Source organism: Platichthys flesus, chromosome 17 (assembly GCF_949316205.1).
Source record: "Platichthys flesus chromosome 17, fPlaFle2.1, whole genome shotgun sequence".
NCBI lineage: Eukaryota > Metazoa > Chordata > Actinopteri > Pleuronectiformes > Pleuronectidae > Platichthys > Platichthys flesus.
The window spans coordinates 3,724,666-3,746,719 of NC_084961.1; the positions used below are offsets into that span (position 1 = coordinate 3,724,666).

At 43.8% G+C, this 22,054-nt stretch overlaps 2 protein-coding genes across 6 annotated transcripts; one reads left to right on the forward strand and one right to left on the reverse strand.

Moving 5' to 3' along the window:
• Positions 1 to 1,424: 1,424 nt before the first annotated feature.
• Positions 1,425 to 7,554, forward strand: eva1bb (eva-1 homolog Bb (C. elegans)). The gene is made up of 3 exons (XM_062410577.1): positions 1,425 to 1,662; positions 6,153 to 6,269; positions 6,401 to 7,554. Exons 2-3 carry the CDS (start codon positions 6,203 to 6,205, stop codon positions 6,829 to 6,831), a joined length of 498 nt encoding a protein of 165 aa, XP_062266561.1. The 5' UTR covers positions 1,425 to 1,662; positions 6,153 to 6,202; the 3' UTR covers positions 6,832 to 7,554.
• Positions 7,555 to 8,439: 885 nt separating this feature from the next.
• Positions 8,440 to 20,627, reverse strand: thrap3b (thyroid hormone receptor associated protein 3b). Of its 5 annotated transcripts, none has more exons than XM_062410410.1 (11): positions 20,336 to 20,626; positions 15,490 to 15,644; positions 14,230 to 15,027; positions 12,992 to 13,591; positions 12,480 to 12,673; positions 12,217 to 12,328; positions 12,029 to 12,104; positions 11,232 to 11,392; positions 10,897 to 11,128; positions 10,282 to 10,493; positions 8,440 to 10,118 (listed from the first exon to the last, which is right to left on the reverse strand). In XM_062410410.1, the coding sequence occupies exons 2-11, from the start codon at positions 15,609 to 15,611 to the stop codon at positions 9,947 to 9,949; spliced, it is 2,679 nt and encodes an 892-aa protein (XP_062266394.1). In that variant the 5' UTR covers positions 15,612 to 15,644; positions 20,336 to 20,626; the 3' UTR covers positions 8,440 to 9,946. The 5 variants fall into 5 exon arrangements, with proteins under 5 accessions (XP_062266394.1, XP_062266392.1, XP_062266396.1 ...); XM_062410408.1 differs by having other exon boundaries at positions 10,344 to 10,493; positions 20,336 to 20,622; XM_062410412.1 differs by having other exon boundaries at positions 10,344 to 10,493; positions 12,480 to 12,646; positions 20,336 to 20,621.
• Between the last annotated feature and the right edge of the window lie 1,427 nt (positions 20,628 to 22,054).

A 22,054-nucleotide genomic window follows, 5' to 3' on the forward strand; every position in this document is an offset into this window, starting at 1 on the left:
GTGTTAAATTGAGAGGAGCACGGACACAGGAATTTCCACTTGGCACTTGGATCATTGTTTTGGCCCTTGGTGTGTTTTTAGGGACATATTTTTCCTCTAACCAGCGTTGAGAGCGTCTCAATGACAGCAGCCCACATAATGACTGCTTACTGGTTTGCTAAAAACACCAGAGAGCGCCACATCAACACGAGATGAACTCAGAATAGCACTTTACAGACACTCGACCGCACAAACAACTCTCTGACAATACACAGCACAGACTGGTTTGGTGTCACAGACTCCACCAGTGGTCAGAGAGGCAGTCACATCGTTTACTGCAACTAGCAATTTAAAGAAAGTCCCGCCTTGAAGGAAAAAGAACGGAAGTACCAGCAGAACTGAGAAAATGGGAGCTATTAAAAAGTAGAATGAGAAATAAATTATAAAAATGTAATATATTGTATTGTTAAAGAAAGACAACAGAGATTTATGGGTTCTGTCCTGACCCACACTGCATCCCTCCACTAGTTTCATGGTAATCTGTCCTGTAATTTCTAACTAATCCTTCTAAATAACGATAAACAGTTAAATTGCATTAGTTAGATTTTTATGAGCATATACGTTTTTATGTAAAACATGATTAGAAAAAGGGACAAGTAAATATCAGTGTTAGGTAAACAAATAAAAGTTGTGACAACATCCATTAAAAACTCTGTTACAACGAAACTGAAGACGTTATTGAAGTAAAAGTTAGAATCATGAGCAAAATGATCTGAAAACTAAAGTTGAAAGTACGTAATGAAGAAACTGGAGTATTTTATTATACCATTAGATTATTAACGTCTGTGTGATATTACAGTTTCAGCAGTAGTGTGCAAGTAACTCAGTTTTAGTTTTTTGTTTTAGTGCTTTGAAACTTCCAGCCACACTCGCTTTAGAGAAGTATTCAATTGAAAAGTACCTAGAAGTACTGTAGTAAATGTACTTAATTACTCTCCCCTGAACAACAGCATCTGCTGGTTTGTAAACAGGAAGTCAAACTGTTGCTCTTTTCTCTCCCTCGACACTGAGATTAAAATTAACCAACAAGCCCCCCCCCCCCCCCCCCCCCCCCACACACACACAACTGCACCACTGCCCCGTGCCAATGGCAGCCGACGAGCTATTTCCTGCTCCACCCTCTTGGATTAACAGTGAACAGACCTCAGTGTGGTGCCCCCCCCCCCCCCCCTCTCAGTCCTGAGGCTCAAATCTCCAGCAAGTCCACTTTAACAGGATTTCTATAAAAGTGGAGAGTCCAGTGTGTTGTGGCTTTTATTCTGGAGTCAGTTTAATTTTATCTCCACAGGAAAAGGAAACGCTTCCTGCTCAACATTAGTCTGAGAGTGTTTCAGGCTGGTCCTCCTCCCTCCAAGGGATGAGAGGGAGTGGATCCCAGTGTGGAGCTTCTCTCTCTCTCTCTCTCTCTCTCTCTTCCTCTCTCTCTCTCCCTCTCTCTGCTCCAGAAGCATTATTCTGTCTCTAACTCTCAGTGACCAGCAGCCTCTCGCTGCTTCTCTCCTCTGGGACATGGAATCTTATAGAAAGGGCGGCTGACAGACCTGAGACCAGCTCCATAAATTCTTGGTTCCTCACTGGAAACTTTGTGCTGGTGAAGCCGAGCAGCTCCATCAGCAACACGAGGTGAGTGATGCTCTGATTTCAGATGATATCATCTTAAAATATGTTTAATTTAAAATCTAAATCAAGCTTTTATTGGATATTAAAATGTACTTTCTGTCAAGACACTTGTCTCTCAGACCCTTTCACACCTCGAAGCTGTAAACTGGTTTATTGGGACTTGCAGCATGTTCTTTAAAAACCACAGTAGCTACAACATGCAACAAAAAAATAAATCCTCAACTCTTTTAATATAAATGAGGAAACCTGAGATTCTCTGGTGGGTTTAAAGACTTTCTCGAGCCCCCTCCCTGCAGAGGCAAGTGCCAGTGACAGCATCTTCCTCTGTGAGAGACCTGCAGCGCTCACTACTGTAAAATAATGTCTTTATTTTCCAGCGGGGTTCAGGTTTCATCTTCTGACTTAAATAGGATTATCTGAGCAGGAAACGTGGGAGGCTGGAACGGGAATGTGTTTTACGGGGTCACATAAACAGCTTCAGCCGCTGGGGCTTTGCATGTGTGTAGTTAAGTCGAGAAGTTATTGGACTTGTCTGGAAATGAGAGGTGTTAAATCTGTCTGCCCCGAGTCTGCGGCTGCATAAAAACTGACATTTGTCTCCCTCAGTTACTTGTGTTGTGCGTTGTGAACTTCACTACACAATGTGTCTGTCGTGAATACAAATCTGTGGAGTTGGAGCAAAGTTGTTCACTGAGTAGGAAACCAGAGTGTGTGCCGTAAACTTAAATTCAGTAAAATACCTGTGAGTTGGATCGTAAAGGAATAGAATGAGCCTCAATGGGGCAGACACCTCCACCAGGATCCCCCTCAGGAATTAAAACTATGATATCTGTTAAAAAAAATCTGGATTTTTATTTGGATTAAATATACCTGATTGCAACCCTAACCCTGACCAACCCACAAACCCAGCAACCAATCAAACCATCCAAACCAACCCAACAACCAATCAAACCATCCAAACCAACCCGACAACCAATCAAACCATCCAAACCAACCCAGCAACCAATCAAACCATCAAAACCAACCAAGCAACCAATCAAACCTCCAAACCAACCAAGCAACCAATCAAACCATCAAAACCAACCAAACCAACCAAACCAACCAAACCAACCCAGCAACCAATCAAACCATCCAAACCAACCAAGCAACCAATCAAACCATCCAAACCAACCCAACAACCAATCAAACCATCCAAACCAACCCAGCAACCAATCAAACCATCAAAACCAACCAAGCAACCAATCAAACCTCCAAACCAACCAAGCAACCAATCAAACCATCAAAACCAACCAAACCAACCAAACCAATCAAACCATCCAAACCAACCCAGCAACCAATCAAACCATCCAAACCAACCAAGCAACCAATCAAACCATCAAAACCAACCAAACCAACCAAACCAATCAAACCATCCAAACCAACCCAGCAACCAATCAGACCATCCAAACCAACCCAGCAACCAATCAAACCATCCAAACCAACCCAGCAACCAATCAAACCATCAAAACCAACCAAGCAACCAATCAAACCATCAAAACCAACCAAGCAACCAATCAAACCTCCAAACCAACCAAGCAACCAATCAAACCATCCAAACCAACCAAACCAACCAAACCAATCAAACCATCCAAACCAACCCAGCAACCAATCGAACCATCCAAACCAACCAAACCAACCAAACCAATCAAACCATCCAAACCAACCCAGCAACCAATCGAACCATCAAAACCAACCAAACCAACCAAACCAATCAAACCATCCAAACCAACCCAGCAACCAATCAAACCATCCAAACCAACCAAGCAACCAATCAAACCATCAAAACCAACCAAACCAACGAAACCAATCAAGCCATCCAAACCAACCCAGCAACCAATCAAACCATCCAAACCAACCCAGCAACCAATCAAACCATCCAAACCAACCCAGCAACCAACCAAACCATCCAAACCAACCCAACAACCAATCAAACCATCAAAACCAACCAAACCAACCAAACCAACCCAGCAACCAATCAAACCATCCAAACCAACCCAGCAACCAACCAAACCATCCAAACCAACCCAACAACCAATCAAACCATCCAAACCAACCAAGCAACCAATCAAACCATCCAAACCAACCAAACCAATCAAACCAATCAAACCATCTAAACCAACCAAACCAACCAAACCAACCAAACCAACCCAGCAACCAATCAAACCATCCAAACCAACCCAGCAACCAACCAAACCAACCAAACAGGCGACCAAGAACCAGTTTGACTTTTGTGGAAATGCAGGATCTACTCAACCATTTCCACCAGGAGAACAAACTGCGTCATGAGATATTTTGTTGTTTTTTATACTTTGATTTCAAACAAATAAAAGATATCACCTGTAAATCACTGATCCGAGGAGCGAAGGTCGAGAATAAACATTTTTCCCGGAACGTCAAAGTATTCCTATAAATAACAGACAAAATTTAACCCGACTTGATTACATGTTGATATCTGCAGTGTGATAACTGGTCCCAGTTTGATAAACCGTCTGAATCACTGGGTGTAAAAAAACGCAGTCTTTAATTAGAAACAAACACTGTTTGGCTTTACACTGAAAACTAAATTGCTCACTTATGTAGTTAAGGTCTGGGGGCAGCAAATTGAGGGCGCAGATGGAGTCATGCTTCTTCCCATGATTCAGTGGATCTGGAGTCAGACACCAAAGGGACCACCAGCGTAATTAGCCTTTTCTTTTTTTTTAAGTGTTCAGGGTCTGCCAGGAGTCACCAGGATAAAGATCAGGGTGGGAGAGAGGGAGCGAGAGAGAGAGAGAGAGAGAGAGAGAGAGAGAGAGAGAGAGAGAGAGACCTCACCCCCCAGTGGCAGCGAGTGGAGCTGGCCATGGTCTCGTTCTCCACGGGGAGAAAGCAACAGAAAGAAAAACATTCGGCTCCCACGCACACTGTTGTTGTAATGACAGGGAATGTGAGGGGGTGGGGTGGGGGGGAGATATCAGTCATCATGTTTACATCAAGCTTTACTGTAACCGTGGGACCATCTGTGACAGGGACTCAAACCAATCTCCCCCCACCACCAGCACCACCAGCACTTCCGCCCCAATCTAACCACTAAAGAGTCACTTCATTTATAATACTGCAGTGCCAATGAGGCCGGTGCTGATTGTTTTTGACCCAATTAAGAATTCCCAGCCACTAATGTATTGGGTGCACGTTCCGGTCTAGAGAGTGAACCAATGAGTAAGTGCCTGAAGCCGGTATTCTCTTGAATGACCAACAGGTGGCGACCCTATATCCAACCGAATCCAATCAGCTGTGACCGGGGGCCTCCTCCCTCTCAGCTTGGGGGCCCGAAGGCACCACCCGGCTGCCCAGCGCTTCGTTCCATGACCTTAAGTTCAGAACATTCCCACCAGCGTCTACTGGGATTTGTGTTTACGCCACATTCACATCGTATCAGATTTAACGTAATCACCCGTTTCCCTCTTGTAAAAAAAAAAATCCATGTTTTTAATGTGCAAATGTAAAGGAGCAAACATTAGCAAACTAACAATGATAACAACAGACTAACAAATATGTTCTATGTGCACTCTTTGAATACATTGTTTATATTATTGCGACTCTTTATATTGCATATTTCCATATTTATTTATGTATTTATCAATGTTTCTTATCTTAACTTTGCCCTCTGCTGCTGTAACAACGTTCCCAGAGGATTCTCTTATCTTAACGTTTGTCAAACTACGTCTCTGCCAATTAAACTGTTTCAGACATTAGAATGTTTTTCACAGATTTAATAGTTATTTAATCTGTTTAAGCCGTTTCACCACTTTCCAACAACTACTTCAAATTTTTACAATCTGCTGCTCGGCCTCTTTAAAATCACCCACTGTTTAAATCTGCATTTGTCTTATTTATACATGATCTCTGTATGAGTTTCTAAAAAGACATCATTTATTTTGATAATATTTGTCAGCTGTGACCACTTAAAAACATCTGTGGACACAAACATCCGTTCATCAATGATTTAAACAGTAAAGAATATAAATAACTGGAAAATAAACCAATACGAAAATATTCTTTTTTTGTGAACTGGCGTTTTAATTTATAATGTTTGGAGTCTTTCCCTGTGGACATGAAACTTAAAGCAACTTTTTCTGGCAGTTTTCTCTGGGAAAGAAAAAAGGTCCCAGTTCCTTGAGACCGGAAGAAAGAGCCTCCTCAGGCCCTGATGTCATAAATATATAAACATCCCTCTCAGACGGAGAGGGCCTCGCACGGCTGTCCTCACCACAGGCCCGACTGTAAAACACAATGTCCCCCTCGTCTGACCTCTGACACGGCTTTAAATCACAGGAATGGGGGGCGGAGCCTCGGACAAACGTTTTCCCAGGTTCTTGGTTGAGCTCATGTCTTCCACTGTGGCTGCAGACGTGACTCTTGTTTGCTCCTTGTTAAAGAAAATGAGATTTGAACTTGTGTTTGTTCCGTGGCAGGAGCTGCTGCTGCAGGAGATGGTGGAGAGCTGAACCCACAGTGACCCGGGATGGAGCCTGTGCAGAGGGACATGGAGCTGCTCAGTAACAGCATGGCCACCTACGCTCATATCAAAGGTAAAACAGAGGCAGATCCAGGGGTGGGGCCAAGGGGGGCACGGTCCCCAGCTGAGATTTCAAAGTAAATGTTTCCAGATCTGTTTACGTTGTCTTCTTGCTGATTGCGTTGTGCTCCCTCGCCCACACAGCCAACCCTGAGAGCTTCGCCCTCTACTTCATGATGGGCGTCTGTTTCGGCCTGCTCATGGCGCTCTGCCTCCTGGTGGCCGGCATCACCTGCAGGACTCGCCGCAGACGCAAATCCCCTCCTTCGCCCGAGAGGAGACAGCTGAAGGAGTCCAGCGGGGAGGAGGACGAGGAGGACGAGGACGAGGAGGAAGAGAGCATCGCAGGCGAGGAGGCAGAGATCCCCAGAGGGACAGCGGGGCCCATGAGTGACCGCAGCAGCCAGTCCACCGGGACCCTGAGGAGCGTGAACGTGTTCGCCTCGGCCGAGGAGCTGGAGAAGGCCCGGCGCCTGGAGGAGAGGGAGCGGATCGTCAGGGAGATCTGGAGGAACGGGCAGCCGGACATCCTGGTCACCGGGACGGGGACGCTGGGACGAGTCCATTACCACTAACACACACTTTGACTGTGTCGAGAAAAAGATACCTGACAGACTGCGAAGGTCAAAGGTCAGGGGGACTTGTTACCTCATCTTTTACCATTCAGAAGGGGGGGGTCTTACAAAGGGATGTGTTGAGTTGCATTGTGGGAATTGTAGGGTCAAGTGGTAATGGGTCATTCCATCCAGAGAAAAGGAAGAGTCACAGTCAAAGCAGCAGATTATTCACTTCGAGACGAGCAGTGACCAAAACAATCAACAGGAAGTCAACAAAAATAAACAAATCTCATAAACAGGAGAAAAACAAATGTGAAAACCATCAAACTAAACGCTGAACACACATCTGTGAAGTTCAGGACTCACAAACAGACAAAGGACCAATCCACAGTGTCACTGACAACTTATAATAGTTACTTTGTGGGGACGTGGGAAGAAGAGAGAGGAGGAGGAGTTTAAAAAGTCTTCTACCAATCCAGAGGCAGCGATCCCCTGGAATCGACCAATCAGAGTCCGGGCAAACTAAGTTTCAAGTTCAGGTTCATTCACACATTCAAGATTAATAAATATTAAGACTGACTCCGTCTTAACCACCGTCAGTGTATTTTCTCCTCTTGTGAACTTGCTATTGTAAATTTGTTTGTTTTATATTTCTTACGACATAAATACAATTTTTTTTATGTATTTGCCTTCATCTGTATTTTATCTATATAATGTGAATAATAAAATAATTTAACCACTTTCTGAACTGATTACAGGACACACCTTCATCACTGTCATTATTCAATTTAGAAATTTCATAAACTCTTTTAAGGATCCTTTAACCTACAAACCATTTTCAGTAATGGGCAATTATCTGTTTCCAAAAAGGAAAAATTTGTTTAAATGATTTGCAGATCTGGAGTCAGAGGCAGTTTCACGGTGGCCTGATTTTCAAGGATCCTCACAGAAAGCCTCCAGTCTTTTTTTCCATCATCTACATGAACCTGTGTCTCTCTCCAGCTCCAGCTCCACACTCTCCCTGGTAAAGACACGTCTGTGTGTCCGAGGCCATGAAAGAGTCTTTCACCTCAGCTCCACTGTAGGTTTTACCAATGCAGCGTAAAAACCCAGCAACGTCCCAGGAGACTGAGTTTTTCCTCGATCGTGCATGAAAAGGCCGATTATGGTACAGCTGCACGTCACAGAGAGGAAGACTGAAGACACCCATGTCCTGGTGGTTTGTGTCTGAATGAAGACACATTGATTTTAAGAAACATAAATTCTGAGGGTGCTACATACAATTCTACAGGTTGACAAAAGCCGATGGTCAATTTTCGTATAGAACATTAGAAGAGAATAATATTTGTAGGTAAATATAGGTCAAAAATAGAATAAAATAAGCTCCAGTTCCATGTGACCCTACAGGATAAGTGATTATCAGAAGAAAATAGTATTTTCTTAACTTCCGACACGTGCAGATCAAGTTTGAGTGAAACTTAAAAAAATGATTAGCTATTATACTTTTAGCATTGTTTTTGCAGCAGGAATACACAGAAACTACAGAAAGGATTTCCACCAAGGTTGTAAGAAGAAATAGGCTGAGAGAGAACTCATTAAATGTTGTCATGGATCTGGACAAAAGGATTTTTTTTTTAAAGTGGTTTTATTTCATGGAATCTCAAGAACCACACTTCTGATTTGCCCTGAATCAAAGAAGAGTTTATTAGACAAGTAATTCAAAGCTCTTGAGAACAGTAAAAAAAGTCTTGAACTTTTGATTAAACAAAAAAAAACAAATGGTACAGTCCTACAGCTGTGTTTAGTACATGCACTATGTACAGTCAAAAGTGAGATCCACAAAAACTACTTCTAGCTCGTGTCGACGCTTCAAATGAACAGGTTCGTATTTTTGCTACTTGAAAAAATGTCGTGTCACAGATTTTCAGGTTTCTCTTCACGTATTCAGGTTCAGCACAAAGTTTCCACTGCAGGTCTTTGTTACGAGAGACTCGCTGCAGTTTGTATTTTAAAGAATGTGGTTTTCCTCCCTCAGACGTTACGATAATAACTTATGTTGTATAATTCTATACACGCACTATTTCTTTTTTATTAAAAGTCTAAACAAACGTAGCCCCTCACCTACACTGATATCACAGAGGCAGGAAACCTAACGTGTCTACAGCAAATCAGGAGATTTTCTTTTTTGTGCCAATTCTTTTAAATGTATTAGTTGTTTTTTATACTGAAATTACAAATTGATGAGAATATAATGTAGAACACATAAAATGTCTTCACCTCCTAATGAGGGGAATCAAAGTGAAGTGAAACAGCTCAGATAACAGTGACTAACATCAACGGTCCAGGGGTTTAACAGAACAACGTTCATGTTGTGTGTTCGTGTGTCGATGACGAATCACGGGTCAGGTTCCCGCCTCTGATTGGTCCCATGGAGCGGGAACGAATCAAAACTCATCATGAAGCCACGGCAAAGATTTATCACGGGCCCCAAAGGAAGAAAAACAAAAACAACCAGAATGCCTTCCTGTACCTTTTAAAAACAGATCACATGAGCACAGTATGTTTTATTCTAAGGCACAAAACTCCTTTCTTATTTAAACTCGGTGGCCTCGGTAAATCGCTCTGTTACAAAGACACGGCAGCAAAAAGGAACCCGATCAAACTCACTGTCACGTAAAAAAAAGAAAGAAAAGAAGAAGAAACACACACTCATCTTTACAGAAGCTGCTTTCAGACGCACAATGAAGTCAGGACATTTTCCTCGGAGTTCACAGAGAGAACACAAATGTCCGAGTCGGTTGCTCTGAACATCTCATGCTCACCTCTCCAGACGATCTCACAAACGGTAAACTCTCCGGGAAATGTCCGGAGAACATTGGGTCTGGTTCATGTCTGGAAACAGCCGCACAAACAGAGCTCTGCTTTCAGGTTCAAGTCAGTAACAAACTAAAACACATTTTAACCGTTAAACCATGAGATGACTTGGAGGGGAGAAACAAAGAAAGAACAACCCCGTCACCACGACTCTGACACGGTGATAAAAGTGGAGGACGGAGCGGAGCAGCTCACTGCTTCAGGCCGGGGGGGCCCTCACCCCCACCACCGCCGCCCTTCAGGTCTTTGTGGTCCACTTCTACGCAGTCGTCTCCCATGTCCCGCTCCTCTTCTCCCTTGAACATGTCGTGCGTCCACTTCGGGCTGCTGCCTCCCTTCCGGTAGACGAAGCGGCCGCGGCGAGCCGGGAAGGAGCCCCGCCCCCTCCCGCGGTTATCGATCCAGGTTTTCTCTCCGTCGCGGTCATCGTGCTGGAAGTGAGACGAGGCCACGTTAACGGGACAAGGACACGGAGGGAGAAGAACTGACCATTTGAATAATTAATTCCAGTTTTATTAATTAACATGTAGGATTTTAAAGTATTAATTATCTTTATTCTCATTTAATGGGTAAATTAAATAAAGAGAGAAATACCAGTGGTTATTTTCTAAACCTGTAGGTGGCGTCTTCATGTCTTGTTTGCTGCAGGTGCTCACCAGGTAATACTTCCTGCTCTTGGGCGTATACTCAGGGTCCCACTCCTCCTCGGGGGGGCGCACTGCAGGATTCATATTAGCAGGATTTACATTGCCGTTGTTGCCAGGATAATTTCCCCTGTTCCAACCTCGTCCTCTCACTCTGGGGAACTGGAATCAAAAACAACAGGGGGGGGGAGGGGTTGAATTTGCAGACAAGAGACAAACACACGTTCTACAGTAAAATGAGTATTTCTGATTAAACTGGTTTAAGTCGGAGGAAGAAACAGAAGAACCAGAGAGGACGAGATGGACAGACAGACAGTCCACACCGATGGAAATCTGCCATTGGTTTAGTGATGAGGTGAAGCTCCACTGATTTCACTACGTTACCTCCATTAAAATCAGGTAATGCATGGAATATTTATGATAGAGTCATCATCATCATCATCATCCACATTATGTTCCTTAGCATTAGGAGGAAGGAACAGAGCAGAGAAGTCTACAGTGATGAGGTTAGGACAGAGAATTGCAAGATTGTCAACAGCTCAGAGAGAAAACGTTTCAAACTTACAAATCCACGACCTCGGCCTCTCTCAGGGGGGTGGCCCTCGTATTCCCGGGGGCCCCTTTCCCCAGGTCCCCCACAGTCCCTTGGGGGATAGCGTGGGTGAGGGTAGCCCTCCTCCGACTGCTCCATCCCCTCGCCCATGTAGGGTTTACCTCTGAAATGTGAGGGGTAAGGGGACGGAGAGGACGAGGAGGAAGAGGAGGACGGGGAGCGATCACGCTTCTTCTTTCCCTTCCTGTGAAATAAATACATTATTAAAATTCTCCAGTTATAATCCCTATTGCTGCAGAAGCGCTGCTTCTGATGTCCAGGAAACCGACACCATCGATGGAACATACTTGGACTTTTTGTGGTGTTTCCCAGATTTCTCAGAGGACTTTTCTCTGCTCGGCCCTCGGGAGTCTCCCGGGCTTCTGGCTCCTTTCACCGCAAACTTCTTGCGTCTTTCAATATCCAGCCGAAGGTCCATCACATCACCTTTGAACTTTTTAGTCGGATCCTGCAGAAAGACATTTGTTTATTTACCACTGAACCGGCCGTTTCAGATTTCCAAATTATGAATTGAGAAATCGAACGTACATATTCTCAGATTCACTTAACTTGACAAACCTAACAATCTACAGCATACATGTATAAATGTAGTGTTCCCTCTAGTGGTGAAACCAAAATATAAATATTTGTGATATAAATTAAATATTACATTAAATTACTATGTTTAAAATACTATATTCACAAATGCAGTAATGTACCAAACAGATATATCTAAAAAGTATTTGTGGTTACCAGCTGCATGCACGTAGCACATTCAGATAAACTAAAATTCACAGTAGTTTTGTGGCTTGATGTTTTTCTTTTCAGGAAAAATACTTACAAGGTAAAGGCACAGATAATCGTCCCTTGAGAGGCTCGGACTCAGGATGTTAATTCACTTCCTTTTAGCCTTTTCTTGGGTTCGTATATACCCAATCAATAACCATATCTCATAGGCTGGGGGGGCTTGCTCGGCACTTACAAAACACAATTGGGCTCTTTTGATTTAGAAATATGCATCCTTTGAAAGAAAAGCACAAAGCTGAACACTGTCGTCTCAAGTTTGCTTGTTCCAAATACGTCACATTTCAAAAGGGCGCGTCACCTTGTAGCTCGCCTCCTCCATATCCTCAAACAGGTGAGAGTGCCTCTTAAAGGCACTGGGGGAAACATCGATTCTCCTGAGGGAGGGGGGGGGAAACCGCTTCATGTCAGTCAGAGATCATCAGATACAGAATACTGAGCAGTGGAAATGCTTTGTTTTAATAAATCTGCTGAACGTTGTTTCGATACCTGTGGATTTCTGGGCTCTTCCTTGGCTTCATCATTTCTACCTCGGCAGCTTTTCTTTGGTACAGGGCAAACCGCTCACTCAAAGTCATGTCTGACGAGTGGAAGTGTTGAGCTGCAAGTTCACAACAGAGACATCGATCATTCCACAAACACAGGAGCAGCGGGTAACAACCAACGTGAAGGAGACAACGTGCTACAGACATCGACAACGGCCCAAACCCCTGCTGTCTGGTCTTTTTACCCAACCAGCACGTATACTGTACCTTTGATATAGTGCACGATTGAGACTATGTGCTGAGCAAACAGCTCTGAGGGGCTGCGGCGGAGCTGTGCGGCCTGAATGTGCTGGAAGGTGGAACGAAGCTCCGGATCCTTCTTAGAGATGTTCAGCAGATCCCGGGGCACGAGGCGATCTTTAGACGCGGAGGAGCTGAGAGAACAGAAGGAGTGAGGAACACTGTTGAGAGAAACATGATCCAAGGTTTAATGTGACAAATCTGGACAGAGTTGACCCTCATGCAGGACGAGGAGGTTTCATCAGATGTGTGGAGAAGTGAACAGCTTCAGCATCTCATTAGATCTTCTGACTGAACAGAGTTAACATGAACTGACGGAGGACAAAGGTTCCTTCACCGTATCCAGCCTCTTGCTTCTATCTGCATTGTCTTACTTTCTCATACTTGACATTTCACATGTTCAATGGTATACAATGAGTTGTCATATATTTAGGTCAATACCCTGACAGTTCTTTACAGGAGTGAGTTACCACACGTACCTGGGCAGCTCATCTGAAGAACCGAATTTGAGCTCAAACTCCTCCCTCGAACATGACAGCCGTACGGGGGAGTCCTCACGAGGAGGGAACGCTCCAGGGAATAGGGGGCGCTCTTTCTCTCGAGACATTGACGTGGCAGGGGACGGACTCCTCCGGGGCTTCTCCTTCTTCTCCTTCTTCTTGGACTTCTCCTCCTTCTTCGAGCTGTGCTTGCGGCTCCGGTACATATCCTCCTCCATGTGATCGATGGGCTCAAGCTCGTCTTCATCCCTGCGGGTTTTCTCCTTGACGGACGGGTAGGACGTCGTGTAGACCGGCTCGTCCCCCCACTTCCCGAAAATGTCGCGAGCCGTCAGGGATGGTTTGTTCTCGCCGTCCTCGTCAATGTCGTGGTCTTTCAGGCCGTGAGACTTGAGGAACTCCTCTTCTCCAGCGTCAAAGAACGGACGTGTCTTTTCCTCCTTGGCGAAAGAGGAGGACATGCTGAAGAGGTCTCCGGGCTTGCTTCCCTTCTCGAGGTCTCTGTCTTCGCTGCTCTGCTCCTTTTCACGACCGTTCTCCTTTTCAGCGGCCTGTTTGTTTTTATTCTCATTCAAGAACCTGAAAGAGAGAAGAACATTTTATTTACTTATTGTTTTCTTGGTATTTATCACAAGAACATTGGCCTCACACCAGTCAACACTTCATCTTCAGTCTTTAAACCAAGAATCACTGCATCACTGGCAGGGCTGCATCTGTTTAAGAGGAAATAAAACTGAGCAGATAGCGCCTCCTTGTGGTAGGGGCGATTTGTTACCTTTGGACAGAGCAAGGGTATCAGTATCCCTGTGTCCTGTGTTTATGCTAAGCTAACAGATAACAGTGGACTCAATGTGCTCATCTAACCCTGGTCCTTATCCTGTATGAAAAATGACCAAACCTAATGTAAACATTACAGACCAGGACTCAGGTTGCAATAATTATACTCACTTTAATGTCATCGTCTTAAGAACGTGGGATTTTCATACAACTTCCTCTGAGCGCACAGAAAATAGCCGGCTACATTTTCGATGGACATAAACTCAGGTGTCCTACGTTTCATTCCATTTTAACCTGTAATCGTCCAAGGATCTTTGACTAAGGCTAAACGTGAAAGAAAAACAACGTTCATAGTTTGTGAGGAAGATTACAAATTAAACAATGTGATTAGACTGAGAGAACCCCGCCCCCCCCCGTAAAGAAACGAATAACAGACGTACTTTTTGAAGGCAGCAGAGATCACAGTCTTATCTCCAGATTTGACTTCTTCATTCGAGAAGAACCCGAAGCCGCCGAAGGAGGCGGTTTGTCCTGACTTGCTGGGGCTCTTGGGTGGAGGGGTCTCGTCCCCGATGGTTTTCCACAGAGGACCACTGCTGCTGGATCCCTTCGTCTCAGAGCCACTGAGAGCGTCCTCCTTCTTAAGGTTAGCCCGTTTGGGGCTGGCGTCATAGTCGATCCATTTCCCCCCGGCTGCCTTCTCGATAGCGCTGCCATCCGCGGCCTGACCTGGTTTCTCTGGAGGACTTTCTGCGAGCTTGTCCTTGGCTTCCTTGGGGCCACGCTTGCTCTTGCTACTGCGGTGGCGTGGGCTTGAGGACCTGGACCGGGAGGATTCGCTGGAGTGCCTGGAGCGCTGAGATCTGCCCGACGACGAGCGCTCGGAGTAGTGTGAGCGGCTCCGGCTGCCAGAGCGCTTCTTGGGTGTGCGGGAGCGGGAGCGCCCCCTCCTGGGACTGTGTGAGTGGTGGTCCTGGTCGTGGTGGCGCTCGTGCCAGCCTCCGCCGCCGCCGCCGCCTCCACCACCCTGCCAGTTGGATTTATGGTTGTAGCCACCGCCTCCTCGGTTCTGGTAGTGACCACGATTGTAGTAGCCGCGGTTTCGGGGTCTGTAGTGGAACGGCCGTCTGTAGCCGCGGTTGTAGCCTCTGAAGCCGCCTCTGTTGTTCTGATAGTCCCTGCTAGGATAGTTTCTGTAGGAGGGAGTGTGAGAACGAGAGCGGGACCGAGACCTGGAGCTGCACGGAGAGAGAGAGAAGGGAAAAGACACAAGAGAAAAAACAATGTCAGGAAAACATTTGATCTTAATGATTGTTGGTTTTACCCGTAATATCAACAGCAGAAGTCCCTTTGAGTCGGGCTCTAGAATAAAGACTCTTAATCAATTGACTTGTTGGCAATGGCAAACAAATGCAAGACTCCTGCTAAATTGTATTTGACTAATGTAATATGACTCACACGGGTACCAGCTGGCCTGTATCCAACAAAGAAAAACGCCAAACTAAATATTTTGTTATGTTAAACGGTTCAATGGGTGTAGCTGCTCTGCAGAGTTACCGTAGCTGCTCTGCAGAGTTACCGTAGCTGCTCTATAATCATAAACTATATCATTAAAGATCTGTCAGGACCTGCTGAACGTGTTCAAAGAAAAATCTGTTAAACTGAATTGCTCTGATGTAAAAACTGATCAGTGGATTTACCTGTAGCGACGTTTCCTGGATCTTGAGCGGGAGTGGCTCCTGGAGCGAGATCTGGAGTAGGATCTGGATCTGGACCTGGATCTGGAGCGGGACTTAGCACGAGCGTCTGGAGCCTTCGACATCTTTGCACTCAGGTCGATTTAAAAATTCTTGTCCTGAAAAACATTTAAAAAAGGGTTAATTAGCTATTTGAACTTGTGAGGTATTATTACACGCAGACAAAGTTAGCAATGTTTAGAGTGTCGTGTGAAAACATCAAATGCATGTGTAACAAATCCTTCACATGAGTGAGGATTGGACAAGCCACACATGTCCAGACCAGCTGACAGGTCGGGACTGGAGCACACGCGTGACACCTCTTCACCCGTCACCAAGACATCACACGCTACAGCTGAATACTGCAGCAATACCTAAAGCCTCACACATGACCTTCAACTGTCAGACAAGTCAAAACCAATAGACGGCAGCAACGTGAGACCGGTGGAGGAGAAAATCTGTGCAGACGAGATGTTCAGGCTGAAGAGCGAGGATCCCAACATCAGACACTATACCTGAATACTGAAGCAACTCCACAAATACATGCAACTGACCAACTACAGACCATTTCAGAATCAGAAAGTATTTACACAAGCACTCTGCGTGATCGTATTCTATGTTGTTGGTTTCTAAAAGTAAAACTGAGGCGAGTTAAAGGTTTTTAGCCTAATAACGTTTATCGTTGGAGTATGGTTGGTTTGTGGGTGAGCTACTGGATAATTGGAATTTACCCAAGTGGATTAATTAAGTATCCAACCATGTTATAACTCTGCCTGCACAACAGAACAAGATGTTGAAATGGTGTTACAACCTCACCAAACAAGACAACTCTCTTGTTTACTCTGCTTCTGTTTGCAGAGATGCATCAGAGACTCTAACAAGCTGGATCTTGGTTTAGTGCGAGAATGATTTAACTGCCACAAGGATGTAAACCAGGAGGTGTCAAAGAACCACTACTGCTGGTTATCAACTCATCTGCTGTTGATTTATAGTCTGATGTATTTGCATTTTCATCCCCTGGAGCCATTCAAATGCATAGATGGGGTGTTTAACTGCGTGTTGTAGAACGCCTGAAACTATTCCACGTATGAGGGGATAATACAGTAGCTGTTGGCTAAACAATGGTTTCTCCCTTTTCGCTCCTTCCCTGAAACTCAAATTTCCAAGACACACAATAAAGAAAAGAAAAAAAAACGTTTTGCATTCCAAGACACACAATAAAGAAAAGAAAAAAAAGTTTTGCATTCTGAGGTGTCTCTGGAGTGAGGGTTTCGTTTGGACCCGGACTGTTTGTTGGTTTGTTTAGCAGCTGGATTAAGCAAGAATTTCAGTAGAGGTTTCCAGTTAGAATTGGCGGAGAGACGCTCGGAGGCAAAGATCAGATGTTGTCTGTGCACGGGCAGTGAAGTTAGTGTTGCACAACTGGTTTTGGCTGAAAAGTGAGATCTGCTGGTTTTTGTGTGCCGGTGACCGTTAATTTATGGAAATGTGTTTGCATGCTTAGCACAAGCAAACACAAAGAAGGTGTAAAGATGGCAGAACTTTGCGTGACTCCTGAGACACAGAGAAGTTAATAGGTAAAGTCGATTTAAGTCAAAGACAAGTCCACTTTAGTCTGGTTGGCTCGTGGCCTTAATGGTAAATAACATCACAATCACAAGTCCCACACAGGGTCCAACGTTCAGTTTGTTTTTTTGGTTTGTTTATTGGGCTGATTTCGTTAATCATCACCATTTATAACTATTTGCTCAGAGGGGAAATAAGGTTACACGTTACCTGCAGAGACCTGGTGTCTCTGAGTTACCAGCAAAGACACAGATTTAACTACAGACTGGTTTTGAAAAGAGCTGCAGGTTCATTTTCTGACTATTCACCAATGTAAGAGGTTTATTTTCCAATAATCAGTTAATAAATCCATCAGCAAACTCAATTCTCAGGTTAATGATGATCCAATAATCGTCTACTCGTCAAATTCAAGTCACAGATTAATTTTCTGATCATCAACTTATTGATTAATTGTCAATTTCAACCAATCAAAGACACTGGTTGATTTTCTGATTATCGATTAATCGTCAAACTCAAGTCACAGGTAAATCTTCCATTGATAAACCAAACAAAAACTCAAGTTATAGGTTCAATTTCTGTTGATCCACTAATCGATGAATCGCCACACTAACGTATTTTGACCAGGAAACAGTTCACAGACCACGCTGGGTTCAATGGTCAGTTCTGTCTGTTGTCTTTGGGTAACCCGTTTAAAACTAAGACATCGGTTCAGACACACTGGTTTAATGAAGGTTAATAAAGGAGCCATTGAACTAGAATAGCAGATCAGCAGCACCGACGAGGTCCAAACCGACCTGATCGAACCTGATCGATCATGTTATTCAATTCACATTTCACCACCTTCAACCAACTTCCGGGCCGATCCACGAACATGAGGCCGGGCAGCAGTTACCTTTCTCCCGGGGTGCAGCCGCCTGGATGTGGCTGGGGATTGAATGGATAGGTGTCCGCGGGAGAAGAGCAACCTGAGGCCGGGCTCCGCGCGCTGCTCGTCCGCAGAAACTCCTTCCTGGTTTCACCCACCAACGGATGTTAGCCACCTAGCTTGTTAGCCGCGGCTGCTTAACCGACGTGCGGGGCACATACAGACCGATTATCCCCCCCCTGTAAGAGACGGTGCGTCCAGTCCAGCGTGTCCCCTCCGGCTGGATCCTCCGGGGAGCGAGCGGCTGTGGATGTGGATCGGGCGGAACGAGGCTTTTCTCCGGATTTAACGGCAGCTAACGATCGATTTACTCACGATGCTATCCATCTTCCGTCGCTGCAGCCAAACCACGCGAGACTCCACGAGACTCCGCGAGATCTGGAGAGGTTGTTTACTGTGCTGCTGCTTCTCACTATTTAGAGATTTGTATTTATTATTATAAGTTCTATCATTGTTATTCTTATTATTACATTATTATTATTATAAGTAGTAGTGGTAGTTGTAGTATTATTACAGTTGTAGTAGTCACTATCTAGAGCTGAATTTCTTAATTGTTTGCATTTTGTAAGAATTAAGAATCTCGATATTAAAACAAAAACTAGTACTCTATTATTGTCATTATTATTATTATCATTTGTATGATTTTTGTTGTTGTTTAGTAGTAGTATTAGTAGTAGTAGTATTTTTGTTATTATTACTAGTCACAGTATTATTATTATTTTTAATATATATATATATATATATATCATTTTTCACGATCTCCAGGTGGGGAACATAAGATTCAATACTTTAGTGCGACACATATCTGTTGTTTTGGAATTTGCCTCAGTGTGCCCACGATGACATTTTGTATTCGTTATTCATTTCTTTCATTTTTCTTTCTTTCTTTCTTTCTTTCTTTCTTTCTTTTTTTTTTTGTTTATATTCAACTAAAGACATTCTTTATCCTCAATTTGATTTGTTTGCCACCAAATCCCAACATAAGATATATAAGTAGTCCTTCAGTAGTAGTTCTTTATATTTGTATGTACAGTATAACTTGTAAATGTAAAACAAACAACAACAACACAATGGCAGCAAAACCTGATTAACTTCTAACTTTGTTTACACACCCTGTAGTGGAAAAAGCTGGAACCCACCCAAACACACAACTGTCCTGTAGCTCAGCTTTAAGTTGGCATCTTTACTTGGCACTATTTTTATCAGCCTGAGCCACATAATGCCTCTTGTTCCAGAGACTGATCCAGCTGCTCACTAATCAAACACCAACACACAAAGATAGTTATTAAAGTCATATTCCATGACATCTCACTCGTGTGTTTTCTATCAGACATATGAGAGGAAACAAATATTTAATCTATACCTCAAAGACCTTTTATATAACTTTTATATTAATCTGCTCTGTGATGTTTGTCCCTTTGAGATTATTCATATCTCATTTTACTTTTTCTGCTGTTATCCAACGTGCTAAAGACTGAGGAGCTGCAGCCGAGCCTCAAACCCCAAAGTCGGTCCTGATAGAATCTCACACAATCCACAGCCAGCACAAGAGACCTGGTTTTAATTCTTACAACTCAGCCTGGCACGCAGCGATCAAGCTACCCCTCGTTGACCTTCGACTACCACTGTCATTTTCCTTTGCAGCACAGGTGCTGTACACCCGGAGGAGTTAAAATTAACCCAGACAAATCTCTCCACACAATGTGGACCCCCACACGGCTCTTTGTCTGTCTCTTGTGGTTACGAGCTGTTAATGGTCTCACTGGTGGTTTGGGTTCCAAGGGGCAGAGGACAACTTAGACCAGTGAGTTCATGAGATTAAAGTGAGAATAAAGTCAGTAACACTCAAGGGATGTGTCTCCCCCCCACTGCAACATGAAACGTGTGGAGCATTTGGGTCATCTTTTAAAATAGAGCAAACAAGCAACAACAAAAAACAGCAAGAAATACAACCTCAATGTAATATTTTAATATATTGAGATTGTTGTATCATATTATATAAGATTTAAGAAACAATTGAGAGTTTTGTTTTGTTTGTTTTGTATTTTTTTTTGTATATTTATATGGTTTTCATAATAAGTCACTACTGGTGTCTTCCACATCCCAACTTTTCACTCGTGCATTTTGTTGCTGTATGAAATTAACTAAACTGAAGAAATTAAATAAAGTAAAAGTCACTGACATCCACAACTCAAATTACAATGTCTACTTCCTCAGAGAAAAGTGAGAATTCCACTGTGCTCTATGGCATCAATGTAAAAAATATGATAACACAAAAAAACACGTAAAGCACTTGTGTGTGAAAATAAAATGTCTCACCTGGCAGGGCAGAGGGAAAGTGTCGTGGACGCAGAGCGAGCAAGATGGTTCCTACAACCTCGTGCGGAGGGAGACTTCGGTGAAAGGTGATGAGAACGTGCACAGCCTCCTGCAACCAGCTGTCTGACAAACACTCAGGAGATCACATCTGACTTATAAATAGTTCTCTTCTCTGGAGGCGTTTTCAATGATGCTGTTTGAAGAGAGCGATTTGAAAGAATATTTGCAATAAGCCTCCAGGCCGGTGAGCAGAGAGAGAAATGTACGTGTACAGTGTGTGGGTGATGAGACAGGGCAAAGTTTAAAAAGCTCATTATCATCAGGCCATGACGGGAACTGTCGGGTTGAATCACTCAGCGACACGACATCTGGTCTGACATGTGTTTACTGTTGTTTTTGGATGAAGCACAAAGTATGGCTGAACCTCGGGCAAAGCCTCTTCAGACTCTCTGAAGCTCTTCTGTTGAGCTGCTTTATTCAATTCTATTTTATTTGTATAGCCCCAAATCATAATATACATTTTCTCAAGGCCCTTTACATGAGAGGTCAAGACCTCCCCAGAACAGGAACCAAAAGGTTCTTGATTGGTTTTTATTTACCCTAGTAAAGTACTTTTATTTATCCTTTCCTTTTGACATTACCTTTAAATGGCGTTGTACTATTTTATCTTTGATTTTAGATTCTTGTGTTCCATCATTTCCCGTCTATATGTTTAAAAACAGTTAATCCGGTTCCCGCTGTGCCGCAGGTTTCATCACATCAGTTTAATCTTTATTTATAAACGTGTTAAGGTACCTGATCTAACACAAATCTGAAATTTAAAACCCCTGCTCTTCAGTCCGGATCCTAAAACTCTTGATGCCAGTGTTAAATTCTAAACTAGGAAAGATGAAGTTTGGCCCTTCGCACCCTACAAACCACCTGAATCTGAATGTAATGGAACCTGAGTCACGTTGTCATATAAACATATCTACTATTTGGTAAACAATGGAACATAATAGTGTATATCTACTCAGACAGAGAAGCAGGTGGATTCATATTATTCTTAATGTGAACTGATGATGAGAGACTCTCAGTCTGTATCATACGGTGACTAACCTCTCTATTTATAAAAATCACCACCCAGACCAAAGTAAACAGATACAAACAACAGGTCCAGGATCACATCTCTGCACCAAATGGCAGCGTGGTCCCAGTGAAACAAGCTCCTGTGTATTCGGTTTGGACATTTGATATCCTCTCGTCCCCGTGGCAGATGCTCTGTGGCCGAAGCTGATTGGCTGCTGCAGCCGTGAGATTTCTGTTTGAGGGCAAAGTTGCCAAGAGCCGAGGTGAAGACAAGAGCGACCACAAAGCCTCTAATATTTGATCGCTAGAGTGGCATCATAGCAAGTGGACCTGAAATCCCACGCACGCACTTTTGATCCTTTGGCCAGACTTCACCTCAGAGTCTCTTCTCGGTGCAACTCAGAGGAGGAGAACAAACACGGCAGGCTGAAAACCACTGGGAACCAGTCAGATCCTGCTCCAGTTGGCTATATCACACAGAGGGACCTGTTTCACAGAGACACCCACCCACTGTCAAACACAGACAAGAATGCAAGTATTATATGAAAATGACATTAAAAAAAGGTTGTTTCCAATCTAAAAACATATAGAACAAGTCCAAGAGAGACACCATTAACTTGTGTTAGGTCGAGAGGCCTCTTACTGGTTTGA